This window comes from Xenopus laevis, chromosome 2S, assembly GCF_017654675.1.
Source record: "Xenopus laevis strain J_2021 chromosome 2S, Xenopus_laevis_v10.1, whole genome shotgun sequence".
NCBI lineage: Eukaryota > Metazoa > Chordata > Amphibia > Anura > Pipidae > Xenopus > Xenopus laevis.
This window is the reverse complement of record NC_054374.1, coordinates 159,120,892-159,132,541: the sequence shown is the minus strand read 5'-3', so window position 1 is coordinate 159,132,541 and position 11,650 is coordinate 159,120,892. Positions and strand designations below refer to the sequence as shown.

The window sequence follows — 11,650 nt, the reverse complement described above, 5'->3', positions numbered from 1 at the left end:
ATCCCAACTAAGATATAATTAATCCTTATTGGAAGAAAATCCAGCCTATTGGGTTTAGTTAATTTTTACAGTAGATTAAAGGGCATGTAATGGCAAACAAATAAAATCCCATTTTTACTTTCTTTAATGAAAAAGAAATCTATCTCCAATATTCTTTAACTAAAAGATATGTACAGTTTTAATAAGAAACCTGACTGTATGCAGTGAAATTCTCCCTTCATTTACTGCTGTGGATAGGAATTGTCAGACGGTCCCTAACTGATCTGCAGGGAAACAATCATACGTATGAACAGCAGGGGGAGCCCCTGCCTTACTTCCCAGCCATGCAGAACTCAAGCAGCTTTGTTTGTTTTCCTGTTTTGATAATTTATGATCATCCCTAAGCTGCCCAGACCACACTGAGCATGTGCACAGTCTTGGTCTTGCAAAGATGTTTGACAAAGTTACAAGATGGTGACCCCCTGTGGCCAACTTTGAAAGCATAAATCATTTTTTTGATTAGGCTTGTGGTGCAGTAAGTTCATGTTTATGTTTAGTATACAAAATACAGCATTTCTAGCCTTATTCTATTTTAGACTTTACTTCCCCTTTAAGGTATGACAATCCAAATTCCAAAAAGATCCATTGTCTGGAAAGCCCCAGGTCTAAAGCATTCTGGATCACAGGTCCCATACCTATACTCCCATGTGGGTTACCTTCACCCCCAAAATATACATGCAGGTTAAATGACTCATGATGAAATTGATCTGTAATTTTAAAATTACAAAATTATATGTATACCCCTTAATGTCTGTAGGTTGGTTTTTACTCTCTGAGATTAACTCAAAGTTGTGGAAAGTAAGAATATACTCATTTCCATGGTATAGGAGGCAGGGGAGCAGGTTGTAACATCAGTATTCAATTGCATATTGATATTGATGGAGCAGTGATTGATGGGGCAGTATTTTGTTGGTGCTTCTTTTGCATCTTCATACAGTTTAACACAACTGGGACTCCAGTCATTGATCCTGAGATGGCGTGTGTATTAAAGGCTCCTGAACAGTTAAACAGGGCAAAGAGCTGCTTAACAGAAGCCATGGTTATATATGTACAGGGAATATCAATAAATAACGTCAAGCATCACCTCACTTGCATCTCTAGAGATTTTAGATGAAGGGAGAGAATGAGTAAAGGGGGCAAGCAGTGCAATCTATCTGATCCAACAAACTGACAGACAGAGCCTAAGAGTCAAGCCTAAGATGTAAAAGTCACTTGGGTACAAGTAGATTTTAAAGAGTGTAGGTGACTGGTAAGGACTGGTGGGTTGTGTGATCAATACAAAAGCATTTCCTAAAGACCTTGAGCTGAAAATTGCCTGTAAGTAGTGCTCTTATGACCACAACGACATCCCAAGAGATTTCACTGCTACAAGCAATATGTTGCAGGTCATAACATATATATTTGGGTTTTTGACATGTAAGATGTAGGTATGACTTTCATTTCACCCAGACAATAGACTTTATACAATGGCTTAAGAATGGGGAAACAATGAAAGCAACACTGTCTTATGTTTGGTATTAGCTGTGCAATGAGGCTGAATGTGCATCTCATAATCAGCACAATAGAATAAGAAGTTTTGCCTATTGCTCTTATCTGTTGCTGAACTACAGATGGAGGAAATCAAAACAAGCAGTGACCTGTGCATGCACCATTTGCCCTATAGAAAGTTTGGCAATCAGTTTCTGGTATCACAAACCAAAAATCCGAAGGACCATAGCTGTACATTAGTGGTCCCCAACCAGTGCTAGTGAGCTGCATGTTGCAACCAACCCACTTGAACGTTGCTCCCAGTGGCCTCAAAGCAGGTGCTTATTTTTGAATTCCTATCTTGGAGCCAAGTTTTGGTTGCATAAAAAAACATGTGTACTACCAAACAGAGCCTATTGTAGGCTGCCAGTCCTCATATGGGCTACTAGTAGTAAACCACAGCCCATAATTGACACCCACAGGAAATATTTGCATGCTTGTGTCGCTCTCCAACTTTTTTTTTTTTCATTTGAATACGGCTGATGGGGGAAAATGGTTGAAGATTCCTGCTGTACTTGCAGGAGCACCTTATACAAAACAGTTGACCTTAAACCAATCATTATACAATGCATCCATGCAACCAGGACTGGGAGTCAAAATAGGCCCTGCCATTCCAAGTACAAAGAGGCCCAAACAGCCCCCTACCTGCCCACTATATGGTAACTTTCTATGGAACCATACAGCAGCCCCGCATTTGCCAGAACCCACAGATTGCCAGTCCGGGCCTGCATGCAACATAAAAAGGAGAGAAGTCTCATGGCTTTAAAGTTGTGGCTGTTGCCCCCTTTGGAAGACCAGCCTTTGTTCACTTTACCCCTTAGTCCATAACAAGGTACAATAAATCAGTCTCATTGGTGTATCAGCCATAGTTCCAAAAACATCCAAAACAGAAAATAAGTGTTTACCCGAAATGTCACCAATTTGACCTTCAAGCTGGCCATACAGGGGTATTGAGTAGAGTAATGTGTAATCCACAAATTTCACCCTCACTGGCTTTCAAGCTAAGTCCCACTTATACTGTTTCAGCCTCTCCTCTCGCTCCACAGTTTGAGAACAGCTGCTTTAAATTTCTTAGTTAAGAACTATATAATTAATTTGATGACAGACTAGCAAGTGAGGGAATTATGGAAGATACTGTATTGTAGCTCATAGTACAAGTTGATCCAGGGACTAGTGCTATTGTCACCTTGGAGTCAGGAAGGATTTTTTCCCCCTCTGAGGCAAATTGGAGAGGCTTCAGATGGGGTGTTTTGCCTTCCTCTGGATCAACTGGCAGTTAGGCAGGTTATATATAGACTTAAAAGGTTGAACTTGATGGATGTGTCTTTTTTCAACCTAACTTACTATGTTATTAGGTTTCCAGGTTAAAATCATGGAGACTTTAGACGTTAGCCTGAAGATAATTCTATTTTCATCAAATTAAAAGTACCCATAATGCCAAGACTACATATAGGACTTGATAATGTTGAATGTTTTACAGATATACAGTACATACCAATGATGTGATAGAGCATATTGCATTCCCTTAAAAAGTAGCTAGGGTCTTAATGGAAAATATAAGTTCCCAGCTACATCTATAAAGAAAGAATAGACAATCTTGAGTGTTGCATCTATAATGTCTGGGTTGTTGGAAAATTTTCTGATACACCAAAATTTGCTTCTCCTAGACATTAAGCCTTTGTTGTAGACTTGCATTCTGACTAATGTTAACATACTCATACCCCCAGTCTGCCTGAGTAATGCTTAGATCCACCAGCAACCCAACCAGATCCACTGGTGAAACACCCAGGTACATCCACAATCCCACCCACTTTCTGGTGAGTGAGTCTTTTTTTGTGTTGGGACTTTCTAAAAGTTATTTGTCAAAAGGTTACGTGTATACTCAATATCTTTAGGTTTATTAGTTTCCCTTCATGCTAATCCTATTGAGATATCTGAAGAGAATAACATTGTCACGGCTGGGCCAGATTGTACATTGTGATATTTTCAGTTCCCTGTAAGATGTAGAGATGAGATTCTAATATTTGGTGCAATTTAATATTTGGTTACTGTCATATCAACTCATACTCGTTGGCTTCTAAGTGAAGGATTCTTTATTGTATTCAAATGTTGTCCCGTAGTGATTAGGGCTGTTGCACAGTTTATGAAGTTCTTTGGATATTCCTTTCGGCCCGCAACAGAATACGCCAACTTTTTTCCTGAAATGAGAAATAACAAAGTAAATTATTCAGTTCTATGAAAACCAACAGTTTTTCTTTTTAAAAGCTAACACTTGGAAGGATTAATGACACTTTCAGGTTTCAGCCTTAAAAAGTCTGTTCAACTGTAGTCACTTGACAAAAAGTCTTTGTGGTAAATTTATCAAAGAGTGAAATTCCGCAGCTCTCAATTCATTTCTATGGGATTTTGAAAGGCGTATTTATCAATGGGTGAAGTGAAAGTTCACCCTTTGATAAATACGCTTATAAAAATCCCATAGAAATGAATGGAGAGTGGCGGAATTTCACTCTAGTGGCGGAACTTCACTATTAACTTCACTCTTTGATAAATATACCCCTTTAACTCCAATAGCATGATATAAAGAAACCATTTTGAGACCCACTTGTTCTTCAAAGGGTGCCACCCGAGGAAGTGATTGCACACCTCCCTGAAACGTTGGGTATGGTGCGCAATTTGGTGTCATACTGAACTACATAGAATCAACGCACACTCTTTGAAGAACAAGTGGGTCTCCAAAATGTGTTCTTTATTTCACAAGTTACTGATTTCCAACTTGTGCCCCAGTGTTTTTTTTTTACTAAGTATAAAGCCATTCCTGGAGAACAGGGTGGCACAAAGACCAGATGGAGTTCTCAAGCTTATAAGGTCTTTGAACTGAACCCCCAACCTGACATGATGGCTTCACACAATTGTTTCTGCCATTGAAGAAGAAAGGTTGTCCTGTATAGGTATGGAGAAGATGGCCTAGTTAGTTGGGGTATTGGACTGTATGTAATAAAGTCCAATACCCCAACTAACTAGGCCAGTTATAGGTCAGGGCAGAGAGGGCATTTTCCCAGGCCCTAACATTAGTGGGATGCATTAGCCCTGAAGAAACACTTTAGGGCTCATTTAGGAATGCAAGTGCAGTGTACAACGTGGAATGTTACCATGTTTTTTTTTTTACCACAATGTATTGTTTGTTTGCCAAGCCTATAGACATAATCTGCAGATACAACCCTGGAATTACTGTCAGCTTGAAGGTCGATAGGTGCACTTGTGTGTAATTCAGCAGAGGTGATGGGGTGATACACTTGTGTGCGGTGAACAAGGAATGTCTTTGGACACAAGCAATAAATGGCATCAAAACCGCCAACAGTTCCATCCTTTTTTACTAGACAACATTTGACTTGTTGTCTCAACAGAGCCCTTTTAATTCATAGCACCAATAGAACACATGGTTTAGTAATCAACACAGCTGCCTTTTATCATTCGGGGTCCTAGTCTGGTTCCAATCTGGGTGCCATCTGCAAGGAGTCTGTATGTTTTTAACCTGTCTGGGTGGGTGTTGTTCATGGAATCCTGGTTTTCTCCAACACATGAAGTAAGTTAATGAATCCAACGGATGAAACTGACCTCGTGTGTAAATGTGACAGAGACCTTAGATTGTCAGCTCCACTGGAGCAGAGGCTCATGTGAATGATGAACAATCTCTGTAAAGTTGTCGGCACTTAACTGGAGTCACAATAATGGTTCCCTATTGTACAGAACTAGGTCATCAAATGCATATTGTATTTCCCATCTACTCATGTTAATCACAAGTGCTCCCGTTCCTTAGACATAAAAACGAGGAATGTATTGTACGTCTCTGTTTCAAGGATATAATGCAATCTACAATCTGAGCAGCCTAAGTACCGCTCTTTGATCACCAGTTATGCCAACATTAAACTTGGCATCAAAAAGCCTAATTCACATTTGTACTTCAAAACGGAAAACACTCCGAGAATGCAGCCGACTCCACAATTTTTATGCTGCTTTTTATTCAAATTTATAGAGACAATATTTTGTTTGTTTAGCACAAAAGTAGAAAAATATGATCCTAGAGTCAATAAAGCGATTTTATGTAAATACATGAAATAAATTCTGAGCCATTCCTGAAGGGAACTGCATTTATTAAAGTACCAAAGCACATCCTAGTAATTCCTTTTTTATAATGTCCCATGTTTGGACTTGGTTACAGTTACTTAAAGGGGGCGTAAACCAGACTTTAATATTTTGCATAATGAAAGAAGATGTAATTCAAAGCACCTTTCCATTATGCATTCATTAAAAATGTCTAGTTTGTAACTGTAATTGCTACAGAAAGCAGTCGCCGGCCCTTTATGTTCTCAGCCCTGTTGATTCCATTTCTTGAAACAATGTATCAGAAGCCGGAGGTGTCAAGAAGCGTGCAAGGATCACTTTTGTTACATTGTTTTAATACAGAACAGAAAGGGATGAACAGACACTGCTTTCAATTGCAATTATCAAACATTTGTCATTAGTGATGGGCGAATTTATTTGGCAGGCAAGAATTTGCGGCGAATTCCCGCGATTTGCAAAACCGCAGCGAAACGTTGCCGTTTCGCGAATTTTTCGCCGTTTACCGAATTTCGTGGGAAATTCACGAATTTTACAGCGAAACAAAGCGCCCCAAATTCGCCCATCACTATTTGTAATGACTGTATGTTAGAACATTCCTTAGTATTTTACTTTATTGCATTCGGCAGGGTTTCTTTTTTGGGTTTACATCCCCTTTAAATATCTATTTCAACAATGTGAAAGGTCAGCTGCTAAATGAAACAGAATCAAAAAAACACTTTCTCTGTCATTTACAGCCAAAATAAGTCTGAGTGCCTGGAACCTCATGAATTCAGTGAAGCCTTAAAGCTAATATAACGATATGAATAAAATATTACTGCCGAGAAGAGTTACTAGACAAATCTGTTACTGCAGCAGTGAGAGGTGACATTTCTAATATGGTGGCTGTATATATGCTCACATTAATACAATACTTTTATTTTTGCACAAAAGTCCCGGTGTTGCTGGTGTTTTTGGATAATGTATGACATTTTACCTTACACCTGGGCATACATTGGTAGCGGTGTGCCATCCTACAGTTTTTTATATATGTATATACACAGGTATGGGAGCTGTTATCCAGAATGCTCGGGACCTGGGGTTTTCCCAGATAAAGGATATTTCCATAATTTGGATCTTTATAACTTATATCTACTAGAAAATAATTTAAACATTAGATAAACCCAATAGGCTGGTTTTGCTTCCAATAAGGATTAATTATATCTTAGTTTGGATCAAGTACAAGCTACTGTTTTATTATTACAGAGAAAAAGGAAAAAATGGAGTCTAAGGCAGCAGGCATTTCTGGTTAACAGGTTTACAGATAATGGTTATACAGTATATATATATATATAGTCGTATTCCAAGGAATGACGCACTCCAGGACTTCATAATGAGATCAAGCAAAGTGAAGTTTATTTGTCAACGTTTCGGTCCAGTCTTGAGAAAGGTCCAGACTGGACCGAAACGTTGACAAATAAACTTCACTTTGCTTGATCTCATTATGAAGTCCTGGAGTGCGTCATTCCTTGGAATACGACTATCTACACTAAATATGACAGCACCCAGGCAGTAAAACTCTGCTGGATTGGAGTGCACCACAGCCTGAACTGTATACAGTATATATATATATATATATATATATATATATATATATATATATATATATATATATATATATATATATATATATATATATATATATATATATATATATATATATACAGTACACAGTTCTATGGCTACATGCCAGTACACACTATATCTAGCTGGCAACCAATTGAGGGCTTCGGTGTGCACACTAAGGAGTTGGGAAGGTCTTGTCAGGGGCTGCTCTCATGACTATTATCAGTTGTTACAGTAGAGCAGGGGTAACCTCTTTTTTATCCATGAGAAACATTCAAATGTAAAATGGGTTGGGGAGCAACACAAGCATGAAAAAAATCCCTGGTGTGCCAAATAAGGGCTGTGATTGGCTTTTGGTAGCCCCTATGTGGACTGGCAGTCTAGAGGAGGCTCTGTTTGGCAGTACACCTGGTTTTATACAACCAAAACTTGCCTCCAAGCCAAGAATTCAAAAATAAGCATCTGGTTTGAGGCCAATGGGAACAACATCCAAGGGGATTAAGGTGGCCATAGACGCACAGATAATATCGTACGAAACTAATTTTCGTACAATATTCAGTGCGTGTATGGTGGGAAACGAGCCGATCGATATCAGCAGAAGACTCGTATATTGGTTGGCTCATTGATCAGGCTGGACAGAAAATTTTGATCGGGCGACTTTGAAGGAACCCAAACATCGGCCATTGTTAGTGCTGAATCATCAGATACAGGTAGAAATCTATTGTATCTTCCTGTATATCTGACGCTTCAGCTCTACACTAGTGATGGGCGAATTTGCGCTGTTTCGCTTCGCTGAAAAATTCGCGAATTTCACGCGAAATTCGCAAAACGGTGAAAAATTCACAAAACTGCGCCGGCGTCAAAAAGCCCGTTTTTGACCCCGGCGCCCCCCATTTTTGACGCCGGCGTCCGTTTTTTCGAAAAAAAAATTGACACTGGCGAATTTTTGCCGCGAATTCTCGCGGGGGCGTTTCGCTAATTTATTCGCTGGCGGCGAATCGCGCAAATTCGCCCATTACTACTCTACACGTGTGTATTGAAACGAACAATCTTTCTTGGAAACACCTTTTCCAAGAAAGATTGTAATTGTTACGTCTATGGCCACCTTTAGTTGTGTATTATTTAGACTCACACATTAAGAAACAGTAACAAACACAATTTGAATGATGGAAACTTCATCTCTACTCCAGACTGAGACAAACTGCAACAGACTCTCTAAGGTGTTGTTCCTACAGCCTCCAAACACTGTTCTCTAGATATACTGCAGCTGTTTTTATGGTTCAATTAACATTTTGGCAGCACTTCATTTTATTTCCACAAGATACTCCTTGTTATGCACCAGAAGCTTCGCCGGCAGCTTTAATTACAAGAATATACTGTATAAGCCATTTGCCAGAAAACACAGTTCTTGTGCCGGTAGTTACCCTTACTCCCCTGTCTACATTTATTTCGAAGTAATAACTAACTCCAAGCTGTTCAAATGGCGAGACCAAAATAATGCGCTTATATCCAGATTTCTCATTTAACGGCGTATAATGGACACTTGCTTTGCTGCTCTTTTTTAAGATTTTGTGGCTACGTTTAACCTTTTAATCCAGCGGTTGGCTTCTTTTCTGAAATATCCCATTCAGCTGCGCAAATTGAAAAAGAATTTGTGACTCCTTTGTCCTCCTACGAGCCGGAAAAAAAATATCTGTGAGAGAATTAGATGTGACACCAGAGGCTGCGGCATCTGCCTTATTGGATAAAGCCTTGTGAAATGGCAACAAAAAAATTCTGTTTTATCTCTGGGAAATACCTCAGAAATGGAACTCACCGTCTGCTGGACTTGGCTACTTCCTCAAACAAAAGTTTCCACTGGGGGCGTCCAATGGAAAGCCGGGAGTTCAAAGCTTGGTATTTTTCGCCAATTATTTTCTGCAAGAAATAGCACAGTTGGTTAGGTACGGCTTGTGAGCGGGAGGATTAGTAATCATGTAATGCTCTAATAACGGCACGTCTCTTATTATTCATGCATACATGTTCATGCCTTTATACAGGGCAGTCCTGCTGGGAACCTGCCTAGAATGATCTTTGCAGTTGGATGTAAGCAGTACGCGGATGAGAGGGCTTGTTTTTGTTCAACTTATTTTAAAGGATAAGTTTTGGAAAAGCTAATTTTAGTGCCTTGAGGGCTGCCCTGCAGAGCATTGATTGGGGCATTAGGTTTTCAGCTAAAAACACAGAACAGAAATGGTTGTCCTTTAAAATGATATTAAATCATTACTGTTCCCAATTTATTCCCTTAAGGACTAAACGTAGAAGCTCTAAGAATCATCCTGTGTGGCTTAATACAGAAGTAAAGAAGTTAATGGGAAAGAAGAGAAAGGCATTTAAAAACTACAAATCTGTAGGGACAGAAGCTGCATTTAATGAATATAAACACTGTAATAAATGTTGTAAATCAGCAATCCGGAAGGCTAAGAAAAGAAATGAAGAGTTAATTGCGGTGGAGGTGAAAACTAACCCTAAAAAGTTTATAAAATATGTTAATAGTAAAAAGATGCAGGTTGAGAGTGTTGCTCCATTAAATAATGGTACCAGTATGGTTGTAACAGATACAGATAAGGCAAATGTGTTAAATCAGTTCTTTTCTTCAGTGTATACAATAGAGGAGTCTGGGTTCACAGGCTCACTTTATAACTGCACGAATGGTTCAGCTCAATCTAGTCAGTGGCTGACTCAGGATATGATTCAAAAAGCTTTAATAAAAATTAATGTAAACAAGGCTCCAGGGCCTGATGGCATACACCCCCGGGTTCTAAGAGAGCTTAGTTCAGTTTTAGACCAGCCCTTATTTCTGATTTTCTCAGATTCACTGTCATCTGGTATGGTGCCTATGGATTGGAGAAAAGCTGATGTTATTCCAATATTTAAAAAGGGATTACGATCTCAGCCTGGCAATTATAGGCCAGTAAATTTGACATCTTGAAAGGAACAGGAGAAATCCCAGGCTTTCACTGTGCTATCTTTGTGCTATCCCTGTGCGAACCGGTTCGTCTTGGCACGGCAGAAACCATCTGATTACACCCTCCAGATACACTGTGCAGGGGTCTTGCAAAGAACGACACAGTAGGCACGTGTGTTGCAAAGCAAGTTCCGATTTCTTAGGGTTACAGCAGTTGCTTATATAGCCAATATGACGTGTAACAAAGGTATGCCTTAGCCTAAGGGAAAATGAGAAGTGGGTGTCTGCAGAAAGAAACATTGTAGAAGTGTGCTGGTATGCGTGATAAGAAGAGATAAGAAACATATTCGCCCAAGGGCATTGGGGGCTGATCAGGCCAGCTGGGGAGTACGTGCCATATAAGCATGTTTTGCACAAAGAAGTTTGAGCAAGGACAGAAGTTTCAAGGATAGAAGTTAACCCTTTCAGTTCCCCCCTTTCACATCTGTGGTGGGCAAATTATTTGAAGGCTTGTTAAGGGATCACATTCAAAATTTTGTCCTAATGAAGGGCATTATGAGCAACAATCAGCATGGCTTTATGAAGGATAGGTCATGTCTAGTGATGGGCAAATTTGCGCCGTTTTGCTTCGCCCAAAAATTTGCGAAATTCGCGAAATGGCGAAAAATTCACGAAACGGCGCCGGCGTCTCGTTTTCGACGCCGACGCCCGTTTTTTGACGCCGGCGCCTGTTTTTTGCGCCGGCACCCGTTTTTGACGCCGACGTCCGTTTTTTCTAAAAAAAATTTTGACGCCGGCGAATTTATCCGCTGACGACAAATCGCGCAAATTCGCTGCGAATTCGCGCCTGGCGAATAAATTCGCCCGTCACTAGTCATGTCAGACGAATTTGATTGCTATTTATGATGAAGTAAGTAAGATGCTGGACAGTGGGGGGGCAGTAGATGTGATCTATTTGGATTTTGCTAAAGTGTTTGATACTGTGCCCCACAAACGACTGCTTTCTAAACTAAGGTCTGTTGGGCTTAATGAAGTCGTTTGCACATGGATAGGAAACTGGCTACAGGATCGGGTACAGAGGGTGGTTGTTAATGGGACATTCTCTATTTGGAGCAAGGTTCTTAGTGGGGTCCCCCAGGGCTCAGTATTGGGTCCACTTTTATTTAACTTGTTCATTAATGACATAGGGGAGGGTGTTGTAAGTAATGTATCAGTGTTTGCAGATGACACAAAATTATCCAGCCCAATTAATTCCATCCAGGATGTGGCACTTGCAACAGGATCTTGACCAACTGGCAATCTGGGCAGCTAAGTGGCAAATGAGATTCAATGTTGATAAATGTAAAGTCCTGCACCTGGGATGTAAGAATATCCACTTATACCCTTAATGGGACTGCACTAGGCAAATCCATT

The 11,650-nt window shown here is 39.9% G+C and overlaps 1 protein-coding gene across 2 annotated transcripts in view; it reads right to left on the bottom strand.

Moving 5' to 3' along the window:
* Positions 1–2,849: 2,849 nt before the first annotated feature.
* The window catches only part of LOC108710019 (NADPH oxidase 4), a 119,244-nt gene continuing 110,443 nt past the window's right edge, over positions 2,850–11,650 (bottom strand). For both annotated transcript variants that reach the window (XM_018250360.2, XM_018250361.2), the window contains 2 exons: positions 9,107–9,207; positions 2,850–3,764 (listed from right to left, as the gene is read on the bottom strand). In XM_018250360.2, the coding sequence (XP_018105849.2) occupies positions 3,644–3,764; positions 9,107–9,207 (222 nt within the window). In that variant the 3' untranslated portion in view covers positions 2,850–3,643. The remainder of the gene's footprint in view (positions 3,765–9,106; positions 9,208–11,650) is intronic.